An 18,956-nucleotide genomic window follows, 5' to 3' on the forward strand; every position below is an offset into this window, starting at 1 on the left:
AAATTGTATAAAATAAAATAAATTAGTAAAATCAAATCAAATCACTTCTCTTTTTACCTCTTTTAAGGTAGCTGCCAAAATTTTTGAATTACAGTGTATGGCTCATGTTATGTTTTATATCAGACAGTGTTCTCTGCAGGATAAAAAATAGACTGAAGTGGTCAAGTCACATAATATGTGTAGTGTTTGCTACAGAAATCTGGAGGCAAAGAGCTGATGGCAGTTTCTGTTCCCTTCACCTCTCCTCTTCGTATGTTTCACTTCTGGTTCAGCCATCTTTGAACACTGGAAGCCCTTTGCTTTGTTTCCTTCCTCATCATACAGTAAACAGCGGTTAAGATTACAACAAAATTATTTCTACTGCATTGGTGATTCTGAAAACAACCTAAAGTGATGACCCAAAAACAAGCAAAACAAAGCAAACAAACAAAAACCAAGGGAATAACTTTATCAAATAAAATGAAGGCTAGTTAAGATTCTGGAGACACTGGAACCCAGATTCTGGAGCACTAACAGTGAACCTCAGCCAAGCCACTCAGTAAGGTCCCGAAAGCTCAGCTGTGCTGCCTGTGGGATGGGTATGTGCCTCTTTAATGAGGCTGGTGAGAAAATTAAATGTGGTAACATCTGAAACACTCCGGACATGCATAACTCTCATTAAATGGTATCATCATTACAATTATAACCACATCCAATACCATGATGGCTCCCGTAAGCCTTCTTTTTGGTTGTCCAAGGGCCCCCATGGGGACATCAAGTTTCAGTATTAAGAATGTCTCCAGTTTAACGAAGGTTTCTTTTCAGAGTGTCATCTGCTCGTCTGTGATTCTCGGTACAACTCCATCAGTTACCAGCACCCCGCACACTGGCGACACACCATCACACAGCCCTGAGTTGAGTTCACATCTCAGGATGACTGTGTGTGACGAGGACTCTCAAGACATCATGGGGCTTCACCCCGCCAGGGACAAGGCTGCTTCTACCTCACAAAACCCGCTCCCTGGCTTTGCACACCAGGCATTATCTCCTCCACTGAGCACAGTCTGAGTACTGGGGCCTCCTGAAATGGTCTTAACACAGGACATAGACGTAAAAGATTATCCAGATGGAAATTAAGTATTTCACTAGTAAAGGATGAAACATTCTGCTCTTAAATAGAAAATTTATTTCAATAAAGTCATTAATTAAATGCCAACCAATTCCCCTGCCATTTGATGGGAGCCACTAGATAAAAAGACAGTCGGCTACACCACAGAAGCGCCAACGCCAGACAACCAGAAACAAGCTCTTCCACGTCTCCACGTTCCACAAGAGGCAGGACAAGGAGACCAGCCCCAGTCTTGTGCCCCATCGACTTAGGACTCTCTGCGTACAAAGCAACTTTTCAGAGAACCTACAACAATTCCAGGAATTTACTAAGGCACAAGGCAGGGCCAGAACAAAAAGGGTGCTACTGCAAAAGTTATTTTTAATAGACAATGTCTCAATCTCCCTTTAATGACAGTTTTCTCTAATGACAAAGCAACACAGTATAAAGTTCATAAACATAAAACTAATGTTTCATGAACAAGCCTAGGTTGATTTCATTATTTTCAAAATAATGGAGATTCAAATCATCATTGGTGTCCGCTGAAAACATTTATTTGAACAGGACTCCATTTCTTACAGGACTATGGACTAAAGGAGACGAGAACAAAATTATAAACCTCAATTCCAGAAGAGTGGTGTTGCTAATTTACAATGAAAAAGGTGGGAGACAGTGGTTATGTTAAGTTTGGAAAAACGCTGAGTTAAACAAAGGTAAACAGACTTCCCCAACGGAGGCCTCTTAGAAGGCTATGGTATGCCGATGTATAAAGTCAGTCTTCAAGAAGGCATTTCAGGTGTCTACGTTTATTTCCAGCAGGAAAGAAGGGATGTATGTAAAACTGTCAGGCAAACTGTACTAGGTCCACCTAGGCCGTGCTCTAGAGTGTCACGCCACTGAAGCCAGGACTCAGTGCGGCCAGTGGAGAGAGGCGGAGACCGTGAGGCCTCTGTGTGTCACAAGTGCGTGAGCACACCTGGAGGAAGCGGGTCACCTGGACATAACCTCAGGGTCCAATGCAAGAGAACCATCTACCACGTTACAACAGAAGCGTTGGAAGAACCCAGATCCGTGTCACAAAATGGAAAGCAAATCATCAGCATGACTCTGGGCAGGAAGGTAGGGGTTGGGTGGACAGGAGGGAACGCAGGAGCAGGCCCAGGTAACACACCCCGAGATGAGGATACTGCAGGCAACTGCAGGCCCACACAGAACGTTAGCATGGGAATGAGTCACAGAACAAGGGCAGCCTAAAACTAGCAACTTCTTGACCCCTGGACAAACTTTAACTTCTACTAAGAATGTTGTATGATACCTTGGCAGAGCAGGGAGCAGGATGTAGCGGTACCTGGACATACCCATTCCACCAGGTAGACAAGTAATTCAGCATGCTTGTGTCCCGGGTGGAAATGACCTATGCTCTTTGGAACACAAACCAGCGGTACCACACAACGGACCCAGTTTTTAAAACACAGGTCCCATAAATCCTTTATCAGTGACCGCGAAATCTCAAGATCAAAGTTGTTCTGCTATTGTTGTTATTTATGATTTTGGTGCAAAAACTAATTCAGCAGTAAAATGTGATGTGAAGAGATGTGAAGCTGTTCAGAATATTGATATTTTCCCCCCTGGTATGAATATTCATGTACATGCTGCAGAAACAGGAATGCATTCAGGGGTACAGTCCCAGACCCCACATTGTGTCCTCTGTAAATATATATGGAATATGCACCATCATGCCTTTCTAAAAAAGATTCTGAATTCTAAAACATCTGGCCTCCAGGGTTTCAGCTAAGTGACTGTAGACCTGTACCATATGGTAATATGTACACGGTATATATTAGGAAAAATGGCTTTGCTTCTACTCACTTGCTAAGATGCTCTGAACAGAGCTGAAATGAACCAGCTGTGAGTTTCACCGGAAAGGGCACACACAATCAATTTGGATCATTTAAGCTTATTGAAGACTTCAACTCATAAAGCACCAATATGTCTGAATCAACAACTCCTCCCATCTCTTATTGTCATAAACAAGATTTTAATTACCTCAGACAGCAAGCATGCAATGAACCTTCACTTTAATGGACCTCTCAGAGGGTTTTATCTGGAGGTTTCTCTTTGCATTAACTCCAACTTCAGTTATTAGTGGAAACACAGCAGGATTCACTTTCTGTTAGTGTTACGTGAATCTTTATTGAAAATAGGGAATGAATGTGGGGGAGGGAGAAAATTTAGGACAGGGCAGAAGCTGCTACAGATAACTATAATTGGACAGATAATTACAAGTGGAGAAGCTATGGAAGAATTCAACAGGACACTCTAATACCACTGTTTTAATCACTGGAATATTCTGAGCCTTTTGACTTTAGGGATATTTAATCACATGTGCAAAGTCCCTTTTGCTGTACAAAGTAATATATATGTTCACAGGTTTCAGGGATTAGTGACTGGAAATTTTTCAGGGGGGGGGGATTATCTTGCCTATCAAAGCCTCCACTGAACTCTCTTTATTCCTTAAACTTACCAAGTATTACCTGCCTCAGGGCCTTTGCACATCCCTTTTCTACAAGCAGGCTCCAATTAATCTCTTCCCTCTTAATAAATATATTAGGTCCTAATAAATATTTGTCTCCACCAAGGTCTTCCATCTCATGACAAAACATCCTTCTCCTTCAGAGACTAAATCACAACTGGTATTACACAGCTGTTGGTGTGACTGCTTGGTCAATTTCTGTGTCATGACTAGAGTTTCATCATCTTGAGGTTAGGACTCTCTCCCTGGTTCAGTTCTGCAACCCAACACCTACATGACAAGACAGGAGGCACTCAAGAAAAACTTGCTTCCTCAACAAGAGATAGCACCGAATAAGAGGGGGTGAGTGCATCCGAGGGTCCAAAGTGGGTCCAGCCTCTAAGGCATGGCCTTGTCATCTGATTCTCACTTTCTCTTCTGTTGTTAACTGAGCTGTACAGAAAGCTATCGAAGGGCTTTTGTTTTGTTTTCATAAGGACATTTATTTTTCTGCTAGACTGGATGTTTTTAAGGGTAGGAACTCCAACACTGAGTCCAGGATTTCAGCCAGGAAAGTGTGGAGAGGCTTAATTTCTGGATGTGTACAAAGCTGTTGTAGATGACCTCAAAGAATTCCTGGGAAGCAGCAAAACCTACAAAGTTGGGCTTGTTGCAATTCACCCTTAGGGAACAGATCCAGAGCCTTGTGGAGCATACGCTTAAAATTCAACCTGTGGCCCTGCAGCGCCCAGGCAACGGCTGAAATACCCAACGTCATGACTTTATCTCCAGTGGAATCTAAGGGAACCAGGACCAGCAGTGTTCTGATCCGTAAGGCAAGGTACACTTCCTCTCTAGAAACCGCAAGAGGATGGAACAACTCTGTAACGAGTCCTCATTATTCAGATCTACTTAGAAGAATGCCACACGAGTCAACAAAGGCTGGATTCCACTAAACCTACTGCTTTCTCTACCCCCAGAGACTCCCAAAAGTGACATCTGGGGCTGGAGAATTCTTTCTCATGGGGGCTGTCCTATGAACTGGGATGTTTAGCAGCATCTCTGGCCTCTACCTGCTAGACTCTGGTAGCACATCACTGCCCACAGGAGTGACAATGGAAAATGTGCCCAGAAAATGCCTGATGTCCTCTGAAAGAACAATGCTGCCTCCTGTTGAGACCCAACGCTCTAGTCGGCCAACCTCAGCCCAGTCCTCTACAATGACTCGTCTCTGACTCTGTGCACATGACAAGTACGTAATGCTCCCAATGCTGATAAATGACTACGTGGTACATTATAATTTTCTTACTTTCATTTAACTTCTTGAAAAGCAATGTAGTTACGTAGGAAGAAATAAACCAAGCCTAAGATGTTCAGACAGTGTAAACATCTCAGGGAGAGCTGGTGTTAATAAAGAGCTCAAATAAAGCAGTTTCACATAAAATGCTACAGACACGTTTTGTGCAAAAGTGAGCGACTTTTCTGTGCATATTCTGAAGTCAAATTTGATCCAGTTACCTTTGATCTCTGAAACTCAAGTTCCTCCAAATATATCCACTAAGTAATTTAACATGTTTATCACATTAAAAACAAACAAACAAAAAAACAAGCTATGAACCAGATGGGCTTCAGTGAGGAACCTCATTAATACAGGCAGCCTGACCATCTGACATGACTTAAAAGAAAGAAATTCAAATTACTTGGTCAAACAGTAAGTCTGGGCATTGTAGCTGCCACTTCTAATTAGTTTCTGAGTTTCACAGCACTCTTTGAGTTAAAAAAAAAAAAATTTAAAGTAGTAAGTTTTCGAAAGAATATGCATCTAGTCTATGCATTTTGCCAGAGTCAAAAAGGGAGAGGAGACAGACCTACCGTGGCATTAGGGGACGTGCCTGGGAATGAGGCAGACGTCCCCGGTCCTGACTCCAGAATGCTTTCGCAAGGCAGCTGTCAAATTCAGTTTTCAAACTTTCAAGCACAGGTCTTTAATTCGGAACAACATTAACTAAAGAAACGGCAACCCAATTCTAAGACGCTTTGGTACATAGACTTCCCCTTCAGCTCACACTGCCAATGCGACTGGTTAGCAGGAGCGAAAGAGAAACCCCAAACTTAAACATCGGATGTAACCGTGCTTCTAGGAATCGAGTTTTCCAATTACAAGTAAAAGCTAAGATTCCCAAGAAATGATTGATTCAATACAAAAGGAGAAAGAGAGCCCATGAAGTAGAAACCCTATTCCTAAGATGTACAATTAATGTGACAAGGACAGGGAGACCCACAGATGGAGAAATCCTAATAAAGGAAGAATTTTCCCCAAGGCCAGTGAGCCTATTTTAGATGACCTTTTTTTTTTTTTTAAAGCATAATTAATTTATTTTTGTTTGTTAGGGGAGGTGGGTAAATTAGGTTTATTTGTTTATTTATTTAACCAGAGGTACTGGGTATTGAACCCAGGACCTTCTGCATGCTAAGCACACACTCTACCACTGAGCTATACTCTCCCCCTAGGAAGAATTTCAACACTGAGAATTTGTCAGCTTAATTTAAAGACAATTACGCAGCACATTCTAAGAATGGCTATCTGTCATTTCTCCAGCAATCATAGATAAGAAACAAATCTATCTGTGAATATAAGCGTCTATTAAAAAAAAAAAAAAAAAGAAATAACTATTGATTTTCTCATCTTGGAGGGATTTTTCACCTAAGCTTCAGGGTTGCCTAACGGTCCCCACATGGGCCTGAGGAGCGAGAGCGATGAAACTCTAAAATTATGCGCAAATCTGTGTTTTCTCTATGGACAGGAGTCACAAGTTTTCATCAGATGATAAAATAGGTCATGACTTACACAAGTTGTAAGGCACTGACAGCTGTCATTCTATATTTGAGTCCAGCCACAAGCCTGGATACAAACCCACTCAGTTCTTCCACAAACTTGTAAAGCTTACCACACGGGCACGCAACCAACCAACAAGCACGTTTGTCCCAGTGAAAGAATATTCACATCCCAATCATGAAGAAAGGTTAAACATAAGGTTAACAGTGGAAGGGATGCGCTGGCCCCACCAAACATTAAAAAAGGACTTTGGAAACTTGTTCCCTCCCTCCCTCCCCCAAAAGACACACACGATCTTTTGCACCCACCCCTTTCTTCTATTGAGCAGCATGGATCTTTGAGAAAACTAACACAGAGGCGGCAAAATGTCACCATCGACCCCAGCAAAGTTAACAGTGAATCATACGACCGGTGGCCACAGCCTCTCTCCCGACAGCAGCTAGGAGCACACAAACCTTAAAACAGCTTCCCTACAGAAAGACGGTTCTGAGACTCCTCTTCTTATACCAACTACCCTTTTTCTCTTTTCTAAAGGGTGAAAACCAAGTCACCAGACTTCCATACAGAAATTCACTTTTAGAAAGCAGGGTTTCAGGAATGGACAGGGAACAGAAACTGTGTCAAATGACATAAATGATTCAAAAATCATCGACCGGAGTTGAGTCTACTCAAACCACGGCGTCCGTGGCTTCTATATGCTTCACCAGGTAAACAAAGATGGGACACCGGAGGACTGGATATCCACCTGTCCTGCTGTATATAAAAGATTTCCAGACAAAGGCAGGGACGGTACCAGTTTGACTTGCAAACTGACTGGGTTTTGGTAAAGACAGAGCATCTCATTAACGCCAACACCCAAAGCACAGCTCCACGCCGACACCTCACGTTTCTCTCACCTCCACGGGAAACCGCCTGCCGTTGATGCTGTGTTCAGAGCCGGCCGAGCCATTGCTGTGGCCCCAGTGAAATTCCACCTTCTCGGCTTTGAATCTGCCAGGCAGGCCAGCACCACTGACAAAATAGTCGTCTTTCAGAAGGATGGCAACTGTGTAGAGCAGAAGGGAAACAAAATGAGTTTCAAAACCAAACCTGACATATTTTGGCTGCTGCTTCAAATACAGTTCATGATTACACGATGACAGTTATGTAATTTTGTTTACAAGTACCTGTTAAAAAGCAAGTCAAAAACACTAGTCGACATAAATGAGCACATTCTAGCTGTAGAATGCTCTCCAGCCCCGGCTGAGTCTAAATCATGAAAATTCCTAGGGAACAGTCTCAGAATTTCTTATCCATTTCACAGATTAAAAAAAAAAAAAAAATGGGAGACAAGGACAGAGTAAGTTGCTCTGAATCAGGGTCTCCTATATCTGCCTGAGGACCAAAGTTATCTGGAGAGTGGGATTTTTGTCTTTTTAAAAACTGATTCCTGGGGCTACCCCAAGACTCAAGGTCTGGAACTAGATGGGAAATAGACATAAGCTGAATGCGAAAGACATGTTTCATTGATCAGAAAACTTACACAAGGTATCAGAAAATAAAATGTCCAGGTACTACCAATATTCAGGCAGTAACAGTGGGAAGGTAAGTAGGATTAAGCATTGTATTCATACTTGATAATGGTGTTCCAAGAAAGTGTAGTGAAAATTCTACTCATTAAGTCACCCAAATAAGCAGGTAAGTAGATTGACTTTCCTATTTCTTTTAATTCCAAGTAAAAGAAAACTTTGCTTCGCGCATCCGAAAGAACACATAAGAAGTCCTTAACATACAGACTTCTCAATCAATTCAGTTCAATTCAATCAATTCAAACCCTAAATTTCAAAATCGTATTTCTCTTCCTTGAAACCTGGAAAAGAGAAATCAAGGACAAATAACTTGGACTTCCATGAACAAAAAAATTATTTTTTCCAAAAGGAATGAAATATCCAAGCGGACAAAACAGAGATTTTATTTTATAAGTGATACATTTCCTCCACCCCTCCTTTTTGTTGTTGTCTAGAGTGGAATCACTAGTCCATTCGACAAACACCTATTGGCTGCTAAACCAGCACAAGGTGCCAACCAATACCCTGAAGGGTTTGTGATCAAAAGCCAAGTTTGTTTAAGGCAAAGAAAAGCTTCCACATCCTCAGTGTCTCCTGTTCCTAAAGAGATCCCAGTTCGAGCCTTGCAGAGAAAGCCTGCATGAAAATTAGGTCTCCATAAAAGACAGGGACTAGACTAATGGCACATTTTGCAAACCATGCAATTAGTTTCAGCACTTCTCTATACAAAGGAAGCACTAAAGCGAGTGGAAGAACCCTGCTTGTATAAATCCCTTTTTTATTGCATTCAAAGGCAGCGTTTCTCCAACTTCAGAAAAATACCCAGTGAACGTTCAATTAGTGGGAGAGAGAATTCAAGGATGGAATGAAGTCAAAGCAAGTGTTTCTCATGCTGATTTAACACGCTACAGCATTGTTCCACCTTCACTGGGTGCTAGGCATGGCTTAGAACAAGGGTTGGCAAACTTTTTCTGTAAAAAGTGAGACAGTAAATATTTAGGGCTTTGCAGCCCTGTGGTTTCTGTTGCAACCACACAAGCTAGTCTTTGTAGCACCTAAGCAGCCAAACGCAATATGTAAATGAGCAGGTGAGGCTACGTTCCGATAAAACTGTATTTATCAACATTAAAATTTGGATAGAATTTTCACAGGTTGTGAAATATTCCTCTCCTTTTGATTTTTTTCCCAACCATTAAAAAAATGTAGGAACAAGCAGAAGGGGTTGTGATTTTGTGCTCCCTAGAATACAGTATATTTTAGAAGATAAACTATTATATGAAACCAATCATACCCCTTTAGTTCCAAAGCCAAAATACCAATGAATCAGCTCAGTAGTGTCTTAAACACTGTTGATTACTCTCAGCTCGTTACAAAGTCTACACATACCATTTTGCATCCGAAGGAGGAAGGCAAAGCATTTTGAGTGCATCTGTTACAATACATCCAGGGACTCAGTAGCATCTTATAAATATATGATTTTACCTAAATCATTTATGTCTCTGTCAGAGGTCATTTTACTTGTTTTATATGAATAATTAAAAGCATAATTAGGGAACCGTACAACCTGAAACACTAATCTTATGTTTCATTTTGCAGTCCTTCTCACGAGGGCACAAAGCACGCTACATGCACGTACAGCCCCCGCCTTCCGGAGGTGGCTGGTATTTTTGTTTACATGTACCCCTGGGAAGAGAGAACCTGCCCGGCCATCACGCGGCAATCTTCTGATGACCACTGATGACCCGGCTCTGTTGCAGAACAAAATATACCAAATGAAAGTTGCTGCAGAGCAGGAATGTGTTAAGAGCCATGAGCTCACAGGATGGACAGACCTGGGTTAGAATCCTGTTCTGCCACCTGACAGTGGTGTGACCTCGGGCAAGTCACCTGACTGCTATGTGTCTTGGTTTGGTTTCCACCATTATTCAAATGGCAATAAGCGTGCCTACCTGGGGAGGCTGTTTGGATGCCTGAAGGAAATCACACAATGAAAGCACTTAACACGGGGCCAGAAACCTAGCCAGCACACATTCAATGCGGCTCATTGTCAAACTAATTTCGAGAGTCATGGTCGTATCTCATGTGCAGCACAGGAGGGTGACCACGCAGATGTGACTCTCTGTTTCAAGACAGAGTTCCATTTTAAAGCAATACTGTTGTTCCCACAAAATAAAACACGTCCTTGAGCAAGGACAATAGCCAGCAAAGGTAGGTGTGGCCCAGATACTTGAGATGTTACCTGTTAAGAGCAGCTGCTTTGAAGCAATAAAACACTGAGTTAAAAAAAGATACTTCCTCTCGACCATTTCTATTCTTTAGGTCATATCAATGGGGAAGAAATCTCAATTAGATGCTAGTATGCTGTCCACCCACCAACGACGCTCATTCATTTCCCCCTTTTACCCAAAAGTAAATATTCACACTAGAATTGAGTAACTTAAGTACTTACGATTTATTTCTTTGGTTGACGGACTACAGACATAATGTTTTACAGAAGTCTACCCGTGTTAAATAGCACTGGTTTCTGCATTAAATTCTTTGTTAAAATTCTTTGTTTTAAAATCAATTCATTTTATTAAAATAAAGTGAGTGAACTGAGAGAAAACTGGTAACTAAATGATACAGCAATAGTAATAAATAAATACAAATTAAATTTTAAAACAATAGCACCAAGAGTTGAATCTGGATATGGTGACACTTAGTAAGGTAGCAAGCAACAGCTAAAGACTGAAGAAAGATGGGCTAGGAGGAGAAGGCGGGAAAGGCACCTGGGAGCAGACTTTTCTAGAACGAGGCCCTCTGGAGGTTCAGCTGCTGATACAGATTGTGATGGAGTCAAAGCAGAATGACAGAGTTAGTGGAAGAAGCCAGGGGCTTCAACCTAGAGTCCAAAGTCCAGAGCAGCAGCCACCCATGGACTTGGGAGTCCACACCCTCCTGATACGGCAAGTAAAACTCTGAGCACCGCACCGGTGTAGAAACCGAACCGGACACTGGAGCCAGCTGAGTCTGACCCTGAGTCCTAGACCTGCCACCACCCAGTTGTGGGAAAGTTACTGCACTCCTTCCTGCTTCAGTTCCCAGTTTGTAAAACTGGAATAATACAACAGCGACTTCAAAGTCTATTATGAGACCACAAGAGCTGACATATGAAGAATGCCCAGAACAGAGATTCATTCACGACATAACAGTATGGAGACGGCATTGTAAAAGCCCAGAAATAAACCCACACATGTACGGACAATTAATTTACAACAAAGGAGCAAAGAACACACACTAGAGAAGGGACGGTCTGTTCAATACATGGTGTTGGGAAAACTAGACAGTCACATGCAAAAGAATGAAACTAGGCTGCTCTCTTACATTCATACATAAAAATTAACTCCAAATGAATTAGAAGCTTGAATGTAAGACCTAACACCATAAAATTCCTGGAAGAAAACATAGGTGGTAAGCTCTTTGACATGAGTTTTATTGATGCTTTTGTCGATCTGACTCCAAAGGCAAGGAAAACAAAAGCAAAAACAAACAAACAGGGCTACATCAAACTGAAAAGCTTCAGCACAGAGAAGAAAACCATCCTCAAAACCAAAAGGCAACCTGCTGAATGCAAGAAAATATTTGCAACTCATATATCCGATAAGACAGAGGGTTGATATCCAAAATGCAAAGAATTCATACAACTCCAAAGCAACAAAAAAATAAACAACCTGACTGAAAATTGAACAGAGGATCTAAACAGACATTTTTCCAAAGAAAACATACAGATGGCCAACAGGCACATGAAAAGATGTTCAACATCACTAATTAACAGGAAAATGCAAATCAGAACCACAATGAGGTATCACCTCATACCTGTTAGAATGGCTACCATCAAAAAGACAGGAAATAAGTATTGGTCAGGGTGTGGGGAAAAGGGAACCCTCGGGCACTTGTGGTGGGGATTTTTCCACTCTGGAAAACAGTAAAAATATGTAGGCATAGAACTACCACATGACCCAGCTATTCCACTTCTGATTATTCATCCAAAGCACATGGAAACTAATTTGAAAAGACATATGCACCTTACATTTGTTGCAGTATTATTAAGACAGCCAAGATACGGAAACAACCTAAGTGTTCATCAACGGATGGATAAAGAAGATGTGGGCTGTGCACGCACGTGTGCATGTGTGTGTATGTACACGACGGAATACTTCTTAGTCATAAAGAAGAATAAAATCCTGGCATTTGTAACAACATAAATGGGCCTTGAAGATATTATGCTAAGTGAAATAAGCCAGAAGGAAAAGGATAAATATCGTATGATTTCACTTACATCTGGAATCTAAGAAAACAAAGGAACAAACAAAACAAAACAAAACTCACAGATACAGATATCACATGAGTGGTTACCAGAGGAGAAGAGAAGGGGGTTGAGGAGTGGGCAAAATGGGTGAAGGGGGTCAACTGAATGATGATGGATGGTAACCAGACTTGAGGTGGTCACTTTGTATTGTATACAGATGTCAAACTGTAATGCTGTACACCTGAAATTTATATTTAAAAAATAGATAGCAATGTATAAGTGTTGTCTATAAAAGTCATGCTGGGGAGAGAATCCCCAGCTTTCAGAGACTCCTCCTGTGTCCAGGGCTCCACAGAACGTAAGAACGCTGTGCACAGGAGCAGGGGCAGACAGGACTCACACCGTGGATAAGGAATTACTTTTCTCCCGAGCTTGAAGGGATGACCGAGTACCAGCTCATTCACCGCATTCTTTGCAGGACATCCACCAACTGTTTATAAATTAAACTCAATGTGTCTATATAACACTGGCCTAAAGCAAATGTTCACACTAAAATCTGATTACACAGAAGCAGGCACCAAAAGGTTAAAAAAAAAAAAAAAAGAAAGAAAAACTCGATGAGAAGGAAAGCAAGCCTCTTACTATCTTTCCTCCACCACTTCCCAACCAATTTTCAACACTGCTAAGATGGGAAAAGACTACCATTATTGAATTGTAATAGTGAGACTCCCCAGACTCCCCATAATATCAGTGTCCATTAGGGATGCTTTGGGGTTCTGGAGAGAAAGGGAAACCACTCTGGTCTGGGAGTCAAGACATACAACCTCTAGTTCTAACCTCCTACCAACTTTCCTATAGGTACTGGTATTTATTTTTTTCAAGTATTTACCAAGTAATTAGTGGGGAAGAAAAGGTACGTAAACTAAACATAAGCTCCTGCCCTCATGGACTGCACAGTTGGTGGGAAAGACAGGCCCCAGCAACTAAATAGACAACAGAAGGAACCCTGCAAGTGGGACAGGTGGTGACAGGTGAGCATCCAAACCCAGCAGAGAGGGTTTCAACAAAGACTGACAGGAAGGACCAGAAGTGAGAGGTCAGCTACATTGGAAAAGTGCTGACAAGAGGGGAGCACAGCAGGAGGAAAAGCTCATGCAAAGGCCCTGTGGTGGGCGGAGCAAGTGGAGGAAGCCAGAGAGACTGGTGCTCAGAGTACACGGTGTGACATAGAGGCTAGAGAGTGAAGAGGGGACAGCGAGTAGTCTGTCTTCATTCCCGAGAGAAATGAAAAGTCCTTAACATCACTGAGAGAGAACAAGACAGAAAGAAGGAGAGACATACAGGCATGATCAGATTAGAGAAATAAGATGACTCTGGCTACCAAATGGAGAAAGTCTAGTAGGAGAGCAACATGGGTTGGTAGAAACAGAAGTCAGGAGGCTACTGTATTCACCCAGTAAAGAGACATGGGACAAGGTGAGTTGGACCGAGAGACGCCAAGTCACGGGATTATCCTGGGTCTCTTGTTAGCTCACTGCTAAACTGAGCAAGATCTACCATGTGGATTAGTTGACCCTTTAATCCTACAAAATATGGCGGATGACAATCTAGCAGAAGGTTCTGTGCCCTAAAAAAGAATGGCAGGCTTCAGAAATGACCCTCAAAATTCAAAGTTTACACTGAGTCTAGTTACGTAAAATAGCACTGGTTTGCCAATTCGGTAACTGGTAAATTAGGCTTCTGTCTACCTGGAAACTAGTTTCTTCCACCTGGGCGCAGGGTCTGGGGCTGTGGGGATAGGAGAAAGGAAATGGAACTTAGCAGACAGGAAAACAGCTTATAGTGTGGCTTGCCAAAGACAGACCCAGGGAAATAGCTCCGACTTGAATTTCAGGCAAGACTGAATAGTAATAGGCTGAAAAGGACCCAAGAACGTGGACATCTGAAATAGGAAAAGCAAAGAGCCACAGCACATCTAGCAATTCTAAAAAGAGAACACATCTTTTTTAAATTACACTTAAATTTTCTTTTTTGAGCAACCTTGAGCTAACCAGAGGTGCTCTGGGGTATAACGAAGTCAGGGTTGGGCATGCCTAGTACAAATGGTGCTGAACACCCAGATGTTTCCAAACATCTGTCTACTTGGCTGATGGCATGTTTTTAATCAGAAAGCTTGGCAGCCTCTTTGCAAGCAAAATGACCAATTTGTTAGCGGCATAACAAAACTCAGAGCTTAGAGAGGAAACATGATCTATGGACTGAGGTTTCCACACTGGTCCATCTTCAGTGCCCACATTTACACCTACCAAGGATCATTATGATCACTCCAAGGGGATGGGGGTGAGAAAATCAAAATAACTTAATGATTCGGTATCAAGCAAAACTGGAAACGCCAAGAACATACTCTTGTATTTCACGTGTCCAGACCCTTCTCATCAATGTATCAGGAATAGGGGTTTTACTGAAAGGAGAACCTACTCGGGCTTTCAACACCGGCATCTCTACGCCACCAACAGAGCAAGCAAAAGCACTTTTCAAACTTTGGTTCTCATCTGTAGCCAGCTGAAAGGAAGACAGGCAGAAGGGAGAGAAGGGGGCCAGAGCTGGGAGTGAAAACAGATCACCAGGGGAGGGCCAGAGGCTTGTTATGGGGGAAAGGAAATTCAGGGAAATGTGAGAAGGAGGGAGGGAATGAAACAGCAAGAAAGTGAAAGCTCATGAGAGACAGACATCAACAGAACAGAGAGAACAGAAAAAGAAGAGAAACTGAAGAAAGAGAAAGCCCAAACAGAGATAAGAAGACAGACACACACAGAATTCATAGAACCTTCCTTACCGACCTCAGGCTAGCTAAAGGCTTCTCTATGCATGTTACACCTGGAAAGCCACGCTGGTACCATGGAGGGACACCCTGAATGGCAGGGGGAAGCATTCAAATCCATGACTTTGGGGAGAAATTAAGCGTCATGAAAACCGCACTGGAAGTCCTGTAAGGAGCCCACAGTGGCAGCCCGGTGCTGACCCTCCGTCACGCTCAATCACTTTGTCCACCGACCCTGGGCCGGAATGCTCATTCTTCAGGGCAGCCCTGAGGCAGCAGGCAGCCTGAGCTGTGAACTACAGTGACCCACAGAACACGGAGCGACTTTCTAGGTCGGACCCTTGCTTCCCCCGCCCTGGAAGCCTTGCCCTGTGGGCGGGCAGAGCAGCAGGGCCAAATGCTCCTCTTGCCCTGAGCTGGGGTCACGTGCTCAGGGAGGGACGGAGCAGGTGGAAATGACTGTGTTCGTGAAGATTTTATTTTTCTCTTCACACCAGCCTGCAGTGAGGTCATTCTTTCCTTAGTTGAAGTCTATGGGGTTTTATGGTGATACTTTACCACGACAGTTCCAAGAGTCAGATAAAACAAAGTGGACAGAATAGCCTCCTGACGCTTGTCTGAAGTTTATGGGCTCAGCAACATATTAGGACATTGTTCCTGACCTACTCTCCCCACCATTGATCTACTTTTATTAATTTAGCAACTATATCTTGAATCCATCTATGTCAGGCACAGTGAGGTGTATGTAGACAAATGAGAATGTAGGCAAAGAAAAACTACAGTAAACCAATATAAAGTGTGAAAATGGAAGGAACACACATTGCGGCAAATGCATTTACTATTTGTCTTTGGTGTGAGGTGAAAGGAAAATGGGAAAAAGCCAAAAAACACCCTCCAAATACTTAACGCTCATAGAGGACCATGGCTTATTAACATACATCAGAAGCACAGTCTTAAGTTTTAAATTCTGATCAGTTAGCTAGAAGCTAATGTTAGGAAAAGCCAGATTATCTGGAAATGTTCTTGATGAATGCATTATCTCTTCATTCAACCAGAATGAAAGAAAGGGAAATAACTATAGATGAAATCAAATGAGAAGTGGCACAACAGACAGTTATGGCTCTTCGGGAAGAAACACAGAGATGCCATCTGTCTCGTAAAGATATTTCAGACAACTTTCGAGAAGTGGGTTAGGTACAACCACATTGCTCTACTGATTATGCTGGATTGGATTTACAGCCTTCTCAGGGGGTTCAGACAGATATGAACATTAAAACTGTTTTATGGGAAAGTTACGGTCTCCATGTAACAGGCTGCTTTAAATATTAACTTTCTATATTCATATTTTAATATCAAAAAGACAGTCTATTTTATAGATAAGTGACCTGTAAATTTTCATCAGAAAAAAAAAAAAAAACCAAATACTCCTTCCTGAATTTATTTTTTAGAAGTACAAGGTTTAAGAAAAGACTTTGGTGGAGGAAAAGTAAGTGTTGCTTAAAAATTCATGATTAAGGAAAAATAAGTTTTTTTTCTGCTCATAGGTATGCAAGTTAGACATAAAATGAATGTAATGAAGACAGACAATGTAGCTCATGACACATGGGGGTGTTAAATTAAACTTCTAATCTTTCTAATAACTACAGGCCCACGTGAAGTTGTAAGAAATAATACAGAGGTCCTGTGTCCCCTTTATCCAGTCTCCCTAAATGGTCACATCTTACAAAACTATAGTACAATGATATGCATGTTTTTCTAAACTGAGATTATCCAGGTTGTCTATCAATACTATTCACTGTGGATACTATCAACTCCCACCTATAATTCAGACACACAGCACCCTGCACTATATTTCTACTGTGTCCCATGCAATTTATAATCCACGCGTAATAGACAAAGCAACTGAATCTTCATTTCTCTAAAATACTGGAATATTTATGAACTCAGTTGGCATTTTAAGAACTTCAGAACAAAAGAATTTTCTAGGATCATGCTTATCCCCTCCTCCCCAACCCCCCCAAAAAAGAACAACACAGCAGGCTGATTTCTGCACCCAAGTTTCTAAACCACCATAAATTGAAACACCTTTAAAAGAACAACAAAAAAAATTTTTCAAAGTTCATGCCTGAAATTGCATATAAATGGCTGGCACTTACTAAAAGCCGCTCCTATAGAATCATGTCAGATTAGCCTATCTGGTATGATGTCATAAATTTTGTAGCAGTAAGTACAGTTTGGGAAGCAACGAGGATTTATTTCTGCTTCTCAGAAAGCTGTGCTTCTTCTGAAATTTCAGAGACAGAGGCGTCCATATTCGGATGGCTGTACTCTGAAGTCAGGCGCACGCGCTCCCTGACACGCAACAAGCTGGGGATCGCTCTAGGAAGCCAGCAGAGTGACGGAGACTGATAATCAGCTTCTAGAAGACCAAGGTCATGAATCAACCTGCATCGAGTGAACCCTCCACTCGTCTAAAACCTGTCATTGGAGACACCAAGCTGAAAGCTGTCACTGAAACGTGTTATCTTTGCAGAAGGCTGTTGAGTGCTGCAAATCAAGTAGAAAACCGTATCAGAGCCCGGCGCATCGCCTTTGGCAGGCTCCCGGAATGTGTCGGCGGGGTGGCCCTCCACTGCAAGATCTGGTTACCCCAGTGTGGCAAAGCGCCTGTCCACCACATTCAGGTCACCTGCGGGGTAAATATTCCCACCCAAGTTCTCCAAAGGACACTCATATTTGAAGTAGACAGCACTGGCAGAGAAATTCTGAATTATAACACAAGCACACCATCTGTATTGGGGGAGGAGAGGGGAGGATGAAAAGGCGTGTACAAGTAGCATCACTGGGATACAAGCTTGTCCTGAGCAGCTGCTCAAATGAATGAATCAGGTGCAGGAGAGGGTCACCTGCTCTAAGGCACGAAGGACTGCTTATGGGGCAATTACGAAAAAGCCCAAAGCTGGGAACCACTGTGCTGAGTGAGCGGGAAGCAATTCTAAGAACAAATCAGGCCAACCCAAAGCAATCAGCCATGAATACTCTCAGTGAAATAAATGCTGGTTTGGAGAAAGAATGGATCCCCAAAGTTGTACGTGCAGCCGGTTAGATTAGGGGGAAAAAAGGCAACACAGTGACCCACAACACGAATAGGACCAAAGGATAGAAAATGAAGTCATTTGAGCTCAGCATGAGGGCTTCAGGCAGCCAAGGCTCCTGAAGGGATTACTAAGAGTGGTTTGTAGTGACATCCTTGGTTACAAAAGGATCATTTTAAAAAGAGAGAGCAACAGAGACAGAAGGAGGGAGAGGGCAGGGGAGGGAGAGGGGCACAGAGCCAGTGCTTGAGAGCATTTTAATGGATTAGGGCTGTAAGAGTTCAAAAATAAGGTATGAGAAATACCCTATAAAAGGTTTTTGGGGGTTTTTTGTGGGGGGAGTGCTGGGGAGGAGGTAAGTAGGTTTATTTATTTGCTTATTATTTTTTAATGGAGGTTTTGGGGATTGAACCCAGTGGTAAGCATGCACTCTACCACTGAGCTATACTCTCCCCCCGTAAGAAAAGTATCTTTAGCACCAACAGAATCCCAGGTAGTACTGGGCACAGATGTAATATAACGCAATCTACAACTGCTAGTTGCACAACAGTGACTAAGAGAAAAGTAACTCTGTGTAATGGCAATGTTGACGTTTCACATCCTCAGATCCCAAGTGACAGGTGAGGTAGGTAAGAGGAAGCAGGAAGACCAAACCGCTGGTCTGCTACGTGAAGGGATGAGATAGGGCTCATCTCTGTCTAATATAATACCAAATATTCTACACATATTCTAATATAATAGTAAGTATTAACAAAGCAAATTCCTAAGGA

General features: G+C 42.3%; 1 protein-coding gene across 4 annotated transcripts in view; it reads right to left on the bottom strand.

The window, feature by feature from the left end:
- PTPRG (protein tyrosine phosphatase receptor type G) overlaps positions 1-18,956 on the bottom strand; it is a 666,481-nt gene that overhangs the window by 270,006 nt on the left and 377,519 nt on the right. For all 4 annotated transcript variants that reach the window (XM_064496361.1, XM_031470665.2, XM_010980956.3 and 1 more), the window contains one exon: positions 7,332-7,480. In XM_064496361.1, coding sequence (XP_064352431.1) covers positions 7,332-7,480 — 149 coding nt within the window. The remainder of the gene's footprint in view (positions 1-7,331; positions 7,481-18,956) is intronic.

Source organism: Camelus dromedarius, chromosome 17 (genome assembly GCF_036321535.1).
Source record: "Camelus dromedarius isolate mCamDro1 chromosome 17, mCamDro1.pat, whole genome shotgun sequence".
Lineage (NCBI taxonomy): Eukaryota > Metazoa > Chordata > Mammalia > Artiodactyla > Camelidae > Camelus > Camelus dromedarius.